Source organism: Microcaecilia unicolor, chromosome 10 (genome assembly GCF_901765095.1).
Source record: "Microcaecilia unicolor chromosome 10, aMicUni1.1, whole genome shotgun sequence".
Taxonomy (NCBI): Eukaryota; Metazoa; Chordata; class Amphibia; order Gymnophiona; family Siphonopidae; genus Microcaecilia; species Microcaecilia unicolor.
Genome location: NC_044040.1, coordinates 41,205,292 through 41,223,632, shown reverse-complemented (window position 1 = coordinate 41,223,632; position 18,341 = coordinate 41,205,292). Strand labels below are relative to the sequence as shown.

Genomic DNA, 18,341 nt, shown 5'->3' with positions numbered 1-18,341 from the left:
TCCAGATCCAAACAGAAGTTCAAGGCAGGTACACAATCCAAAGACACTGAACTCAGGAATCCACACTAGCAGAAGCCGAAGCAAAGAGTTCTGTCAGAGTCTCATTTAAGTAGCCCCCTCCATCAGGGAAACCACCATCAGCTGTCCGGAAGGCGTGGCCAACAACCAGCCCAAGAGGCTCTGGATAGGCTGGTCACAAGGAGCGGGCGGAGCCTAGCCGCGACCAGCCAATCCGAGCCCAGAAGAGGCGTTCCCCATGCTCCTGGGTCCCGCACCCGGAAGAGACTCTCCAGCTAGAGTGCGCCGGCCATTTTGGCAGCGTCGGCGCTCTCCAGACGCTACTGCTGCATAGCGGCGGACCGGAGCCGTCCAGGAGGAAGCCAAGACTCCCCTACCATGCCGCCCGTAGCCAGCGATACCCCGCTCTCTCCTGCTCGTGGAGCGAGGCATCCCTGCAGGCAGAGCGGCACAGGTAAGGGATGTGACAGCAGCTTCCCAAACGTACAAACATTCTATACATGTTACCCAAAATTGTGGATTTTTCCAAGTCCATTTAGTAGCGGTCTATGGACTTGTCCTTTAGGAAACCGTCCAAACCCTTTTTAAACTCTGCCAAGTTAACCGCCTTCACCACGTTCTCCGGCAACGAATTCCAGAGTTTAATTATGCGCTGGGTAAAGAAACATTTTCTCCTATTTGTTTTAAATGTACTACACTGTAGTTTCATCGCATGCCCCCTATTCCTACTATTTTTGGAAAGTGTGAACAGACGTTTCATATCCACCTGTTCCACTCCACTCATTATTTTATATACCTCTATCATGTCTCCCCTCAGCCGTCTCTTCTCCAAGCTGAAAAGCCCTAGCCTCCATAGTCTTTCTTCATAGGGAAGTCGTCCCATCCCCGCTATCATTTTAGTCGTCCTTTGCTACACCTTTTCCAATTCCACTATATCTTTCTTGAGATGCGGCGACCAGAATTGAACACAATACTCAAGGTGCGGTCGCACCATGGAACGATACAACGGTATTATAACATCACCACACCTGTTTTCTATACCTTTTCTAATAATACCCAACATTCTATTCATTTTCCTAGCCGCAGCCGCACACTGAGCAGAAGGCTTCAGTGTATTATTCGGGTTCTTTTTTCCCCACATGCATCACCTTACACTTGCTCACATTAAACGTCATCTGCCAATTAGCCGCCCAGTCTCGTACGGTCCTTCTGTAAGTTACTCCCATCTCTAAATCATTTATAAATATATTAAAAAGCAGCGGTCCTAGCAGTGACCCCTGAGGAACCCCACTAACTACCCTTCTCCATTGTGAATACTTCCCATTTAACCCCATTCTCTGTTTCCTATCCTTCAACCAGTTTTTAATCCACAATAGGACATTACCTCCTATCCCATGACCCTCCAATTTCCTCTGTAGCCTTTCATGAGGCACCTTGTCGAACGCCTTTTGAAAATCCAGATACACAATATCAACCGGCTCCCCTTTGTCCACATAGGAGTAATCACACCGGGTCAGACCAGTGGTCCATCTAGCCCAATATCCTGTTTTCCAAACAGTGGCCAAGTCAGGTCACAAGTACCTGGCAGAAACCGAAATCATGGCAACACTCCATACTACAAATCCCAGGGCAAGCAGTTGCTTCCCATGTCTGTCTCAACAGCAGACTATGGAATTTTCCTCCAGGAATTTGTCCAAACCTTTTCTTAAACCCAGATACGCTAACTGCTGTTACCACATCTTCCAGCAAAGAGTTCCAGAGCTTAACTATTGAGTTTCTCCTTTTGAGGCCCAGGATTTTGCACCTTTGTGGGTTATCTTTAGCTTTTCCAGTAAGAGTGTAATTAAAATAAACCTGCTCATTTAACTGCTTTTGTTTGTTCGTTTTAGTACAATGCCCCTTATAAATCAGCCTGCCAGATCCTAGCATTGTTATATCAATCAACTCCTCTATAAAAAAAAAAGTCTTAACTTTTGGTTTACCGATGATCCCATAGTCTGCCATTTTAACTCTTCTGGAATTATGTTCTTTTTTCCCCATTCTATATATATATTTGCATTCCATTTTATTGTATTTCTGTTCCAAGATTTTCATCTTAGATATGAACATTTTTTAAAACTTTTTTTTTGTATTTATTACAAAAAGAAAAACAGATGGGATATGACAACTCCCTCATAAAGAGGAGTTGATGATTAGGGCTTGATAGCACATTGTATCACATTTATGACGATTATTCTGTTAATGGCAGTAGAAGTCCACTGAGGCCACAGTAAGAAGATCAACAATATGACATCTGCCAGCAAGCCTTCTCAGCCGTAACTCTCACACTCTGAACTCAGTACTAGGAGTGAAGTGGAACAGGTGGATGTGAAGCGTCTGTTCACGCTTTCCAAAAATACTAGGACTAGGGGGCATGCGATGAAACTACAGTGTAGTAAATTTAAAACAAATCGGAGAAATTGTTTCTTCACCCAATGCATAATTAAACTCTGGAATTCATTCCCTGAGAATGTGGTGAAGGCAGTTAGCTTGGCAGAGTTTAAAAGGGGGTTAGATGGTTTCCTAAAGGACAAGTTCATAAACCGCTACTAAATCGACTTGTGAAAAATCCGCAATTCCAGGAATAACATGTACAGAATGTTTGTACGTTTGGGAAGCTTGCCAGGTGCCCTTGGCCTGGATTGGCCGCTGTCGTGGATAGGATGCTGGGCTCAATGGACCCTTGGTCTTTTCCCAGTGTGGCATTACTTACGTACTTATGTACTAGGGGGTCTATGCCTAACTCAGGACTACCACTTGAATTAACTTCACCATAAATGATAAACAGACATTAAAACAGATGACCTTACCCATTGCTCAACCCAAAGTAAGCAGCATCTGAAATAAACAATGCTTAAATAGCAAGGCTTTTAAAAGACATCTGTCATCTAACCTGTAAAGGAAGGATGTTCCATTGGGCTGTGGCACTGTAGTGCAGCTTTTTATCATATGACTTCTTATGGAAAATTCCGTAAGAGAAGGAAACTGTAAGTTGGTAATTCATAAAGATCTAGTGGATCTACAGAACGACTTCCTACAGCCAAATATGGCGTGTAGGTGGGAGCCAGACCATGAATATGTGAATTAAACAAAGTAGTTTAGAAATAATTCTCATACAATTAGCAACTAGTGAAGATCTTTTAAAAATGGTGTAGCATGCTCCCACTGTTTGCCCCTAAAAACTAATTTTGCTGCCATATATATAAACCTAAGGGCCCTGTTTACTAAGCTGCGCTGTAGGCGCGCTAGTGTTTTTAGCGCGTAGAGACACCCATGTATTCCTATAGCTATCTCTAGCATTAGCACGTGCTAAAAACGCTAGTGCACCTTAGTTAATAGGGCCCTAAATTTGTTAATTCCAGACCTAAAGTACTTAAAAATATCAAATAAAATGGAGGATGGAGGAGCCTTGAAAAAAACCCACATTTCATTCTCCATATGTAAAAAAAAAATCTTCACTAAAATATTGGCCAATGGTTTTCTCTCCAGCTTGTTTAACCTGCAAAGGGGCACCTGTCAATTCACCCTTTGTCACCACTCCTATTTAATATAGAAATTAAGCCATTACTGACAGCTATCAGGCAATCATCTAATGTCTAAGGTCTCCAAGTAGTTAGCCAGATATTCAAGTTTGCTGCACATGAAGTGATACTATTTTTGTTCAACCTTGCAAGCTCAATGGCAACCATGTTAAACATTATCAATAGATTCTCAAGGACATCAGGCTACAAAGGTAAACTGCGAAAAATCAGAAATGAGGCCCATAAACAGGAGAACAAAAGGTTCCATCACAAGAGGATATGATTTTACGCTGGTAGCTGAAGAAATTTGATACTTAGGGATACACTCCCGTAGAGATATGGGGAGAATGCAGGACATAAGTGTAGACAGAATCTTTTCAGAGGATCTCTGACCAATTTTTGAAATGGAACCCTTTGTACCTTTCTTGGTGGAAGTGAACTGAAACCATAAGACTGCTTATCATCCCACAGTTAAATTAGATATTTAACATACAGTTTCCAGAGAATGATAAATAGGGAAATCAAGTCCACATAGCCTATGTTTGTATGGAGAAATAAAACTCCCTAAAATTGCACTGCATACACTGAAATCTCCTAGAAAGGCTTGAAGTGTTGCCCTGCAAGACGTTTACAAGTATCATCAGGTGTACATGCTTTGGCTGGCTACCCTTTGGATACTAGAGAATATAAAATGTACTTAGACTCTTCCATGGCTGGAAAAGGCCCTAGTATTCCCTATAGAGCTGCCTTTTTTAGTAAGCACACATTAGCCAAATGGTTGCAAAGAATCTCAGATCCTACAAATTAGCCTTTCTGCATTAGCAATGCTAGATTCTACCCTCCAGGTAAAACAGTAAAATGGTCTGCATTTACAATCTATGGCAGCCTCACCAGCAGTGAAGTTTTTTAAGAGGCTGCAACACAAGCATCATATGAAGGCATTTATAAAATAATTCGCCATCCTTTTCAAAATGGAGTAATGGGAGATCAGAAATTGTAGAAAAATGATGATAAATCATGCAGAGGTTAATTGGGTCTGATTATGGTCAAAATCCCAGCGAGGCTCTTTGTCTTCCAGTCTACTGCAGTGCCTACATTTTATAGCTCACCAAGCTTACCGGACACGTGTGGCACTAAGGAGAGGAGGACTAAACAGAACAAACGTTGGAGTAACATGACTTATATGGACATGTTCTCACGCTACTGCATTACTGCTCTTTCACCAACGCTTTCTACTCAAATGTCTGGTCTATAACACAAAAAATATATTTTATATAGAAACATAACTAGCTTACAAGACAGTTGTTTATAGATGTGCTGTTGCTCCAGTCTATGTCCTGGCAGCAGCACTCATAGGCTACCTGCACCGGAACTCTCTCTTGCTATGAACTGTCCCGCCCATTCTGATGCGACTTCCTGTCTTGCGAAGAGTGGGATAGTTCACAGTTGAAGTCCCAGTGCAGGCACAGGCAGCCTATGAGTGTCGCTGTCGCTGCCTGGGCAAAACTGGAGTGGAACTGATTTGAAGGTATGGGAAAGAAAGCAGCGCGGGAGGTGAGAGATGCACACCTTGTAAAAAAAAATCCTGGATACATTCCTGTCTACAAGTCTTAACCCAGATGAGAAAGAATCAGAATTGATACTCTGCCCAACGCTCTCCAATAAACTTTTTTTTTTTTTTAAATATTGTTGTGCTGGAAAAAGAGCTCCACAGAAAACAGGAGAGAGGTGGAGGGAGGGAAGAAGCAAATTCACGGGGCAGCAGCAACAGGTGTCTGAAGACTTCTAGATATGATTCTACAGACTCAAGCAACCTGTAAAGCTCAACTGGGGAGAACCTGACCAAATGGACAAGGAGCAAATCACTCAGAACCAGAGACCGAAAAGTGTGTCCACCCACCTACCAGAGACAGAAAATACCGAGGAGCTGGACTGGATGCCAAGAGAGATATGTCTCAGCTTAGTTTTCAATAATTAAAGGTAATGAACTGAGGTAAGGTACACAATGGAAAGTGATAGCACAAAACTTTGAGGTAGGCCATATGACAATACCAGCATTACTGCCTGCTCATCTCTCCACAAAACACTAGAAGGTCTATCCATCAAATATAATTGAAAGCAAGGAATGGCTAGGTCTGAATACAAATTGTCACAATAGTAGAGCACGATCTACAATACTAAAAGCAGATGTAAGATCAAGGAACACGATGAGAGTATCACTGCCCTTATCCATAGTCATACAGACATTACTCAATGTCTGTTCCATGCCCTTTCTTGAACCCCGACTACATAAAGTGGTCCCTTTACCAAGTTAAGGTAAAAGGGGCCTTGAACTAGCAGTGGGGCCATTTTTGCTGCATGCTGAGCGGTAAAAAGGCCGAAAAGAGAAATGTCCATGCTGCAAGATTTTCCTTACCACATGGCCATGTGACGGTGGGGGGAGAATTAACCCGGAAGTAACCAGTTAGCGCAGCACTGCCCGATTACAGCCAGGTTAGGGCCTGTGGAAATAGTTTTTGAATATTTCCACTAGCACTGGAAACGCCACATGCTAGGGGTGGAACTGCCATCGGCATTCCACCAGTGTCCGTGCTGGGCCGGTGGTAGCTCCAGATTGTCACGCGGTAAGCCCACAATGGGCTTACCGCTGTTTGTAAAAGGGCCACAAAATGAATAAATCCATTTCTGCTCTATAGTCCAAAAGATGATAAAACACTACTTTCTCTAATAGTTTCCCAACAAATGACAAGTTCAAGCCCGGCTGAAAACAATTATGGTCTTCCATATTTTTGACATTCTTTTTCAGAAATGGCCGAACAATAGACTGCTTCAACCATTTAGGTATGACACCAACCTCCACAAACATATTCACATTCTGTACTAGTGGGGGAGCAATAATTTCCTTACACAGATAGAGTTCTAAGGCTATTTAATATTCATGAACATGTTCCACCAGGGTTTTCACTTCCTTATTAGACAGTTCCAAACATTTGCAGATTCTTCCCTATCCTTTGGGGATAAATCAGTCCCCTTTCCATTCACTTCCATCAAAATATCACAAATTCAAATCTGTTATCAAATTTTCTCATTGTTTAAGTAAATATAGAGCAAAATATTGGCTACCAGGAGATCTCTTAAAAATGTAAGATAACCCAGTAAAAAAAACTCTGCTGTGATAAATATGCTGTCTTGTCTGCACCAGGTAGTGGCTTTCTAAATAAGCCACTGAGTTTCTGAAGTTTGCTAAAACACTTTTACCAACACTTTAAATTGCATGTACTACAATGACACAACAGAAAAACTTACCTATGTAGTCACCAATGAACACTACAAAAAAAGGTGTAACAAGGTCATTTATGCCCTGAACATATCCACTGGCTGGATGGCGAATTGCCCATATAAATAAAATTCGTTCAAAGATCTGGAAAGAGAATAAAAAGGAGCTTATGTCATAAGCTATCAATAGAAATCAAACAAAATAAAACATGGAAAAGAAGATAAGATGATACCTTTTTTATTGGACATAACTCAATACATTTTTTGATTAGCTTTCGAAGGTTGCCCTTCTTCGTCAGATCGGAAATAAGCAAATGTGCTAGCTGACAGTGTATATAAGTGAAAACATTCAAGCATTACTATGACAGTCTGACAGGGTGGGAGGATGGGGGTGGGTAGGAGGTATGCATGGGGACATCAAAGCATATCATTGATATTCTAACATAAGCTTTGAAAGCAAAAAAACACACAAACATAAAACTGTTATTTATCTTTGAAGTGCAGTATAAATAGTCACATAGAAGGGCATTTTCGATATGATGTCTAAATCTGAATTTGGAGATTTTACACAAAACGTCCAAATTCTGAACAGGAAAGAAGCACAAATAGAGAGGGTAATACAGCATACATAGAAAGTATACAGACAAAAAAAGCAACACTGGGCCTTCAAGACTGGGACAAAGAAGTTCTTTATTGATGACCCGACACGGGCCGTGTTTCGGTGCTAAACAGCGCCTGCTTCAGGGGTCAAGAAGAGACACAGTAAGGTCTACTTGAAGTCAATTCAATGCCCCAGCTTGTGAAAGATCGCCGTACGTCACAATTGCAAACAAATAGCTCCTTAAAGAGCCCTCTATGGGGGGCTCTTTAAGGAGTCTTGAAGGCCCAGTGTTGCTTTTTTTTTTGTCTGTGAACAGGAAAGAAGGTCATTTTCAACAAACAAAAACGTCTTATCTTTTCCTTTTGAAAATACTGTTTGGAAAAACGTTATGTGCTTTGGATGTTTTATTTTTTAGTTCATTTCCAAACAAAAAACATCCAAAAGCAAAATGTACAAAATACACAAGAAAATCCACAATAGAGTGAAACCATTCACATGTACTAAGTGTGATAAAAGCTTTGGTGGGAAAGAAAGCCTCACATTTTTCAGGGGTGGGAGGGGGTTAGTGATCACTGAAGGAGTAAGGGGAGGTGATCCCCGATTCCCTCCAGTGGTTGTAATGTAAATCTCAAAGTGCATCACAGAGTCCCACACAGGAGAGAAAGCATTTGCATGTATTGACTGTGGTAAAAGCTTTGGTCAGAAGGTAAACCTCACAATGCACCAGAGAATACACACAAGAGTAAAACCATTTACATGTTCTGAGTGTGGTAAAAGCTTTGGTGGGAAAGAAAGCCTCACATTTTTCAGGGGTAGGAGGGGGTTAGTGATCACTGGGGGAGTAAGGGGAGGTGATCCCCGATTCCCTCCAGTGGTCATCTGTTCATTTGGGGCACTTTTTTGTGTGGAGTGGAGGAGTAGCCTATTGGTTTGTGCAGTGGACTTTGATCCTGGGGTAGTGGGTTCAATTTCCACTGCAGCTATTCATTATAGAAACAGGTCTAGCTCAAAATGTCTTTTAGTCCTGGACGTTTTTGTTTTGTTCCATTATGGCTGAAAAAAAGTCTAAGTCTTAGGAATGCCCAAGTCCCGTCTTGAACACACCCTTGGCACACCCTCTTGAGATTTAGATGCACTTCTGACGGACTTCAGAGAAAAACGTCTAGAGAGAGGTTTCAAAAATACTGATTTGGACGTTTTTGTGAGAAAAACGTCCAAATGCAGACTTATGTCACTTTTTGGACGTTTTTCTCTTTTGAAAATGAGCCTAATAAACTAATATTACAATTAGCTATTCTTAATATTTTTTCTTAGCTTTGTCTATGTCCATAAGGAATTTATGGATTACTTATTATACAACTGGAAGAAAAAAAATAGACAATATGGTAAAACAGGAGGACAGGACTTTATTTATTTTTTTAAGGTATGTTAGTGATATAAGGAAGTCCACAGGTGGCAATTTGAAACTCAAGGGTGAAGGGAAGGAATATGTAGAAGCTGATGAGGATAACGTAGAATAGTTTTGTTCTCTGTTCACAGATGAAGAGCCAGAGGTAGGAGCACACAAGACAAATACAAACAGAAATGAAAGTGAATAATTCTTCACCCAACGTGTAATTAGACTCTGGAATTCGTTGCCGGAGAACGTGGTACGGGCGGTTAGCTTGACGGAGTTTAAAAAGGGGTTAGATAGATTCCTAAAGGACAAGTCCATAGACCGCTATTAAATGGACTTGGAAAAATTCCGCATTTTTAGGTATAACTTGTCTGGAATGTTTTTACGTTTGGGGAGCGTGCCAGGTGCCCTTGACCTGGATTGGCCACTGTCGGTGACAGGATGCTGGGCTAGATGGACCTTTGGTCTTTCCCAGTATGGCACTACTTATGTACTTATGTAGAAGACTGTTTGAGAGGAACTAGCTAAACTCAAGGTAGGCAAAGTGATGGGGGCCAGATGGGATATATTTGAAGGTACCGAAAGAACTTTGGAAAATTCTGGTGGCTCCACTGTCTGATTCTTTAGAGTCAGGAGTGGTCCAGCTCCATAAAAGTGGAAGCAAAGAGAAGGTTGTCAGCTACAAACCAGTTAGTCTGACCTCTGTGGTGAGTAAATTAAAGGAAACACTTCTAAAATAGAGGATAGTGTGGTTTTTTTGAATCCAACGGATTGCAGGACCCTAAGTTACATGGTTTGGGGAAAAAAAAGACAAAAATGAAGGCAGATAAAGAGCATATGGCCTATCCACTCTGCCCATCCATGCCAACTACTATCCCTTACTCTCCCCCTTGAATTGAATTCAGTTACAGTTTTCACCTCCACCACCTCCACCTGGAGGCTGTTTCAGAAATTCACTACCCTTTCTGTGAAGAAGTATTTTCTCAGGTTACTCTAAGTCTGTTCCTGTTTCACCTTCATCCTATGCCTCCTCATTCCAGAGCTTCTTTTCAACTGAAAGACTTGCCTTATTTAAACATCTCTATCATACATCCCCTCTTCCAACTTTCATCCAAAGTAAATATACTGAGATCTTTAAGTCTGTTCCCATACACCTATGATGAAGACCACTTATTTTAGAAGCCACTCTCTGGACCAATTCCATCCTGTTTATGTAATTTTGAAGGTGCTGTCTGCAGAATTGTACACAATATTCTAAATGAGGCCTCACCAGAGTCTTATACAGAGGCATCATCACCTCCTTTTTTCTACTGGCCATTCCTCTCCCTATGCACCCAAGCAACTTTCTAGCTTTCGCTATTGCCTTTTCTACCTGTTTCACCACCTTACAATCATCACATATGATCATACCCAAGTGCCACTCCTCTATCGTGCACAAAAGTTCTCTCCCTAAACTGTACTCTTCCCTTGGGTTTTGCACTCCAATGAATGACCCTGCATTTTTTAGCATTAAATCTTAGCTGCCAAATTCTGGACCATTCTTCAAGCTTTGCTAGGTCCTTCCTCATGTTATCCACACCATCAGGGTTGTCTACCCTATTGCAGATTTTGTTATCATCCTCAAAGAGACAAACCTTACCACACAGCCTTTCAGCAATATTGCTTACAAAATGTTAAAAAGCACCAGCCCAAGAACCAAACCTTGCTGCACACCACTGGTAACATCCCTTTCCTCAAAGTGAGCTCCATTTACCACTACCTTCTGTTGTCTTGCACTCAACAAGGTTCCTAACCCGGTCAATCAGTTTAGGACCCATATTGAGGGCACTAAGTTTATTTATTAATCATCTATACAGAACAATGTTAAAGGTTTTGCAAAAATCTAAGTAGACCACATTTAGTGTTCTCCCTCAATATGACTTGATTAATTTCTTTGACTAGGTGACCAAAAAGCTGGATCAAGGAAGAGCACTAGACATAATGCACATAGATTTCAGCACAGCCTTTGGCATGGTTCCACATAGGCAACATAACTAAAATGAGAGCTTTCTGTTCCTACCCAGTGATTGACTGGGATAGAAACTGGTTGAGTAAAAAGCAAAGGGTAGTGGTAAATGAAAAAAAGAGCATTATCAGTGGTATGCCACAGGGATCAGTTCTTGGTCTAGTTCTTTTTAACATTTTTGTAAGTGATACTGTTGAAGGGTTGTCTGGTAAGGTTTGCATCTTTGCAGATGATACCAAAATCTGCAATAGGGTGGACAACATGAGGAAGGATCTAGAGAAGTTTGTAAAATGGCCTAAGATTTGACAAGTAAGACTTAATATTAAAAATTGCAATGTCATGCATTTGGACTGCAAAAACCCAAGGAAGAGATACAGTATAGGGAGTAAAGTGCTTCTGTGCATGAAAGAAAGCAGAACTTATGGGTAATTGGATCTGATTATTTAAGGTGTACAAAAGGTGATGGCAAAAGCCATAAGGTTGCTTTGGTGCATAGTGAGATAATAGTGAGATAATGATCAGCAGGGAAAAAAAGATGATAGTGTACTAAGAACATAAGAATAGCCATATTGGGTCAGACCAATGGTCCATCTAGCCCAGTATCCTGTTTCCAACAGTGGCCAAGCCAGGTCACAAGTACCTGGCAGAAACTCAAATAGTGGCAACATTCCATGCTTCCAATCCCAGGGCAAGCAGTAATTTTCCCATGTCTGTCTCAATAGTAGACTATGGACTTTTCTAAGAACTTGTCCAAACCTTTTTTAAACCAAGATACGTTAACCGCTTTTAGTACATCCTCCAGCAAAGAGTTGGTTGAGTGGAAAAATATATCCTCCTATTTGTTTTAAAAGTAGTTCCATGTAACTTCCTCGAGTTTCCCCTAGTCTTTGTACTATTAGAACAAGTAAAAACAATCAATTCACTTCTACGCATTCTATACCACTCAGAATTTTGTAGACCTCAAACATATCTTACCTCAGCTATCTCTTTTTCAAGCTGAAGAGCCCTAACCTCTTTAGCCTTTCCTCATATAAGAGGAGTTCCATCCCTTTTATCACTTTAGTCACTGAACCTTTTCTAATTCCACTACATCTGTTTTGAGATACAATGACCTCTAACTGTCTTTTTTTTTTTCAACAGAAGCTTATATCAAAGAAGCTTATGCCAACTCAAACCCAGACATTAAACTGGGTCACGAGAACACGCCTGGGAGGGTACTCCCAACTCGACCCAAACACAGCTGAGAAGCTGATTCAGAAAATAAGTCAAATAGGCACCCCAACTCAACTGAGACTCAGCATAAAACTGGCTCAAGAGCAAAACCTCCAAAAGAGTAGTAAAGGCTCAACTAAAACTAGTTAGAAACCAGGTCAAGAGCTGTTAGCCCATCATCCATCCACTTGGGAGAGAGAAAAATACTGAACATTCTATGCTACATAATACCTTTAAGGGGCGAGTCACAAGAACTTTTCTTTCTCTGTCTCCATCTGCTGGTAGAGGGACACAACCCACCTTTTTGGACTGGTCTGATAGGATGCTATGGAAGCAATATTATCCTCTTTAACATTAATATATAGAAACATAAATGAAGGCATAAAACTAAACTACTATGGTTAGGACAAATGCAAGGTAGTTCGCTGGACAAGAAGCTGAGTTTCAGAGGAGAAACCTTGAAATCTGAAACTCTCTTAAAATTTTGGGAATAACTATAGACATCTCTCTTTCCAGGGCCGTGCCTAGGGTCTCTGGCGCCCCCCTGCAGACTATCAGTTGGCGCCCCCCCCCCCCCCCCCCATGAAAATGATCGCTCACCACTTGCCACACTGAAAGGAATTGTCAGCAATATTCTTAGAAACTAATTGCTATACATTGCAAAATAAGATAGCAGATGTAAATTCTCAAAGTGGACATATTCCAAACGCTAAAATGAAAATAAAATAATTTTTTTCTACCTTTGTTGTCTGGTGACTTTCTTTTTTTAATCATGCTGGTCCAGTATCTGATTCTGCTGCTATATGTCCTCTTAACTCCATTTCCAGGGCTTCCTTTCCATTTATTTCTTTACTTTTCTCCTTTCATCTTCATTTCTTGCTCTATATCCATTTCCAGCAATTTCTCCTCTCTCCCTGGGTCCTGTCCTCCCATCCATGTCCATTCTTGTCCCTCTCTGCCCCTTCCCTCCTCCATCCATAGCCAGCAATCCTCCTCTCTCCCCTCCCCTCCATTTCCAGCAATTTGTCCTCTCCCTGGGCCCCCATGTCCATCCTTGTCCCTCTCTGCCCTTCCCTCCTCCATCCATAGCCAGCAATCCTCTCTCCCCTCCCCTTCCAGCAATTTGTCCTCTCCCTGGGCCCTGCCCTCCCATCCATGCCTCTCTGCCCTTTCCTCTGCACCCTGGGGCCTTTAAATCTTTTACTTCCGGTCGCAGCAGCGTCAGTGAAAGCGGAGCGCTGCCGACGTCTCCCTTCCCTTTGCGCTCTTGGTTCCCTCAGTGTCCGCCTTCTTCTGACGTCAGAAGAAGGCGGGACACTGAGGGAACCAACGAGTGCAAGGGAAGGGAGACGTCGGCAGCAGTGGCGTAGCTAGGGTAGTTGACACCCGGGGCCGGTCATTGTTTAACACCCCCCCCCCCCCCAATCCAGTACTAGGCATACCAAGAATACAAAACACTCACGACCTATAGAGCAATTTTACCATACCATAAGCAGTCATTTCTACGAGTTACACAAGGAAAAGGAAAGCATCTTAAACACTACAGTGAGCACTAGAACATCAATTCACCTATTGTAAAACGAAACCAGACAGAATAGTACAGATCGTAGATCCTGCACAGTCAATGCCAACTGAAAGCCATGTCTTTTTCAAACACAGATACACCCTAATCCACTATAGGATAAGTAATCATAAACTTTCTATTTAGACAAAAATTAAACTGAACCCCCGATGCCAGACTCTGCATACAATGCAACACCACAGAAACAGAAAATGTCCCCTAGTACTGTGCAAAATATAAAGACAGCAGATGTAAATTTGAAAAAACTAACAAATACCAATCACCACTTTACAAATTAACAAATAGAAATAAAACAAATACAGAAAATAAAATAATACCATTTTATTGGACTAATACATTTAGCTTCCAGAGGCCAAAATCTCCTTCCTCAGGTCAATACAGTATAGTGCTGTTACAGTATCCTATCCTGATCTGAGGAAGGGGGTTTTGTTCTCTGAAAGTTAAGTCAAAATGTATTAAAATTAGTCCAATAAAAAGATTACCTTATTTACATGTTCTATTTATAAACATTTATTAACACAGCTAAAATACTATATCCTAAAGCAAAATAATAAAAATATATATTTACAGTTTGTTGTCTTTGGTTTCTGCTTTCCTTATCTTCTTTTCACCGTCTTCCTTCCATCCAGCATCTGTCTTCGCTCTCTCTCTGCTCTCAAGTGTCTGCCCTCTCTAATGTCCCTTCCATCCACATCTGCCCTCTATTTCTGCTCCTTCCATCCACCATCTGCCCCAGTCTGCCATCTCTCTCTCCCCCTTCCATCCACCATCTGCCCTCTTCTCTCTCCTTTCCCTCTAGCATTTGCCCTCTATCTCTGCCCCCTTCCATCCACTGTCTGCTCTTTCACTCCCTTCTATCCACTGTCTGCCCTTTCTCTCTGCTCCTTCGATTCACCATTTGCCCTCTCTCTTTCCCCCTCCCATCCATTCAGGGTCTACCCTCCCTCTCACTCCCCATTCCATCCAGGATCTATCCCCCCTCTCTCACTGCCCCCTCTTTTCGGCTCCCAGTTCCCACCTGCGGCTGCCCCTAGTTCCAGATCCATTGATTCTCCCATCCACCCCTGCCCCAGGCATGACCCCATTCTCCCTCCTGCTCACTTTTCAGACCCCAGTTCCAGCTCCATGCCCCTTCTCCCATCTGTCTCCCACCCAGTCCCTTCTGCCCATCCGAGTCCCCCTCACCGCATCTGTCTCCCACCCAGTCCCTTCTGCTATCCAAGTGCCCCCACCCTCACCCCATCATCTGTCTCCCACCCAGTCCCTTCTGCCCATCCGAGTCCCCTCACCCCATCTGTCTCCCACCCAGTCCCTTCTGCTATCCAAGTGCCCCCCACCCTCACCCCATCTGTCTCCCACCCAGTCCCTTCTGCCCATCCGAGTCCCCCTCACCCCATCTGTCTCCCACCCAGTCCCTTCTGCTATCCAAGTGCCCCCCACCCTCACCCCATCTGTCTCCCACCCAGTCCCTTCTGCCCATCCGAGTCCCCCTCACCCCATCTGGCTCCCCCCCAGTCCCTTCTGCTATCCAAGTGCCCCCCACCCTCACCCCATCTGTCTCCCACCCAGTCCCTTCTGCCCATCCGAGTCCCCCTCACCCCATCTGTCTCCCACCCAGTCCCTTCTGCTATCCAAGTGCCTCCCACCCTCACCCCATCTGTCTCCCACCCAGTCCCTTCTGCCCATCCGAGTCCCCCTCACCCCATCTGGCTCCCACCCAGTCCCTTCTGCTATCCAAGTGCCCCCCACCCTCACCCCATCTGTCTCCCTCCCAGTCCCTTCTGCCCATCCGAGTCCCCCTCACCCCATCTGGCTCCCACCCAGTCCCTTCTGCTATCCAAGTGCCCCCCACCCTCACCCCATCTGTCTCCCACCCAGTCCCTTCTGCCCATCCGAGTCCCCCTCACCCCATCTGTCTCCCACCCAGTCCCTGGCCTTCTGCCCATCCGAGTCCCCCTCACCCCATCTGTCTCCCACCCAGTCCCTTCTGCTATCCAAGTGCCCCCCACCCTCACCCCATCTGTCTCCCACCCAGTCCCTTCTGCCCATCCGAGTCCCCCTCACCCCATCTGTCTCCCACCCAGTCCCTTCTGCTATCCAAGTGCCCCCCACCCTCACCCCATCTGTCTCCCACCCAGTCCCTTCTGCCCATCCGAGTCCCCCTCACCCCATCTGGCTCCCACCCAGTCCCTTCTGCCCATCCGAGTCCCCCTCAGCCCATCTGTCTCCCACCCAGTCCCTTCTGCTATCCAAGTGCCCCCCACCCTCACCCCATCTGTCTCCCACCCAGTCCCTTCTGCCCATCCGAGTCCCCCTCACCCCATCTGTCTCCCACCCAGTCCCTTCTGCTATCCGAGTCCTCCCCCACCTTCACGGTCACCCCATCTGTCCCCCACCCTCACCCTGCCTCGTCTTCTCCCTCCCTGCCACCCGTCTTTAAAAAGAAATTGCCGACGCGATAGCGAGCGCAGCACCTCGTGTGGAAGTAAAAGAAGCGAATCCGATCATCTCATTGGGCCTTCCTTCACTGTCCCGCCCTAGAGGAAATAGGAAGTTGCGTCAGAGGAGGGCGGGACAGTGAGGGAAGGCCCAATGAGATGATCGGATCCGCTTCCTTTACTTCCACACGAGGTGCTGCGCTCGCTATCGCGTCGGCAAATAAATTTAAAGGGCTGGTGCGGGGGGGGGGGGGGGTGCCAGGATGAAGAGCAGCGGGAGCGGCGGCACCCCCCTTTCTGGTGACACCCGGGGCGACCAAAAGATTTAAAGGCCTCGGCGGGGCGAGGGTAAGCACCGCGGCGGCGCCCTCCAGAGGTGGGCGCCCCCCTGCGGCGCTTACCTCGCTTACCGCATCGGCACGGCCCTGTCTCTTTCCTTACATTTAAAAATAAATCAGACGATTAAAAGAATCTTCTGGAAATGCATGAATTATGATGTATCAAAAAATATATTGTTTATAATCATTTTAAAATATTAACACAAGCCTTAATTTTATCTCAGTTGCATTACTGTGATGTTATATATTCAGGTTGTTCGGATAAGCAAAAGAAACACCTTCAGTTAGTACAGAATATGGCTACTAGGTTAATCTCTAATGCTAAGGGATTTGACCATGTTACACCTCTTTTAATTAATCTGCAAAACAACAAAACTTAAACACGTAACGGACATAACACAACTCTCCTGCTGCACAATTTCCTCATGTGGTTGGACCACATGAACTTATTCTTATCTCAACATCACTATGTATTTGTTCCCACCGGAGTCTGCAAATGCATCTCTGGTACTATGTAAGCCACATTGAGCCTGCAAATAGGTGGGAAAATGTGGGATACAAATGTATCAAATAAATAAATAAATAAATCTATATTGGCTACTAATTACAGCCCATATACACTTTAAATTATGCATGCTAGTCCACAAGATTTTATTTAGAAAAGCACCACATTACATATGCTTCAGCTGATCAGTATATCATCATCATCATCTAAAAGAATATCTCACTTTTATGATCATCTAATTTTAAATTTTTGTGAAAAATATAAAGTATAGCTGTGTTCTTACTTCTTCATTTTCTTATCAGGCAGCCATATTATGGAATTCAGTTCCATTTCATATTAGCTCTGAATCATCTGGGTTATGACCATCTACCAGCAGGTGGAGATACAGGACAATGCTGAACACAAATATAATACAGTGAGCATCCTGGTTAGTCAGTATTTTCAATAACAAAGCAGGAAGAGAAACTGAACCATGGCACCCTCGTTCCTCAAAATAACCACACCAATAACAAGCTAATGTAAAAACAAGCCTGCAGGAACGAATAGCCATGAACCTGAACAGAGAAAATAGCTAAAACAGAATGAAGGCAATCACTGAGGGCAGGACTCTGGATTAATCTGCTATGACTCAAGGAAAGAAAACTATCAGAAATGCCTCTGGCGGAGGAGATAGCCACAAGGAATACTGTTTTCAAAGTGAGATCCTTAACAGTAGACTTCCTCAGGGGCTCAAATAGATGCTTCTATAAGGCTCAAAGAATGAGACTGAGATGCTAAGGAGGACAGGAAACATGCACGGGGGGGGGGCTTCAGGTGGTTAATCCATTTAAGAAAATAAACATCATCTGGATGTGCTGGCAAGGAGAAGCGAGCCAACCGCCCACAACAGCACGTCAAGTGGCCACCTGGGCCCACAAGGAGTTGTAGGCGAGTCCCTTTTTTAACCCCTCCTGAAAGAAGGCGAGAATTTGAGGCAATGATGACTGGAAAGGAGAAATAGCCCATTCCGCACACCACATCTCAAATGACTTTCCAGATCTGAGCATAAGCCAAGGAGGTGGTAAGCTTCCAAGCCTGGAGCAAGGTAGAAATCACATCCTCCAGATAACCCTTCCTCCTCAACTGCAACCGCTGAACAGCCAAGCCATAAGACCAAACTGGAAGGGATACTCCATTAGGACTGATCCCTGGGAGAGGAGATCTGGAAGAAGCAGCTGCCAAAACGGTTCAGCCACCTGAAGCTGAACCTGATCTGCATACCATGGCCTGCCCTGCTAATCTGGAGTAAGCAGAATTACCTGCCCCAGATGATGAAGGATTTTGTGGAGCACTTTCCCATCCATTACAAAAAATTTACTACATCAGTACTTATTGCCATCCATTTTGTAGGTGGTAAAGGCTCACGTCGTA

General features: G+C 43.8%; 1 protein-coding gene across 1 annotated transcript in view; it reads right to left on the bottom strand.

The window, feature by feature from the left end:
* The window catches only part of TBC1D22A (TBC1 domain family member 22A), a 382,275-nt gene that overhangs the window by 224,910 nt on the left and 139,024 nt on the right, over nt 1-18,341 (bottom strand). Inside the window, exon 8 of the mRNA XM_030216168.1 lies at nt 6,885-6,999. Coding sequence (XP_030072028.1) covers nt 6,885-6,999 — 115 coding nt within the window. The remainder of the gene's footprint in view (nt 1-6,884; nt 7,000-18,341) is intronic.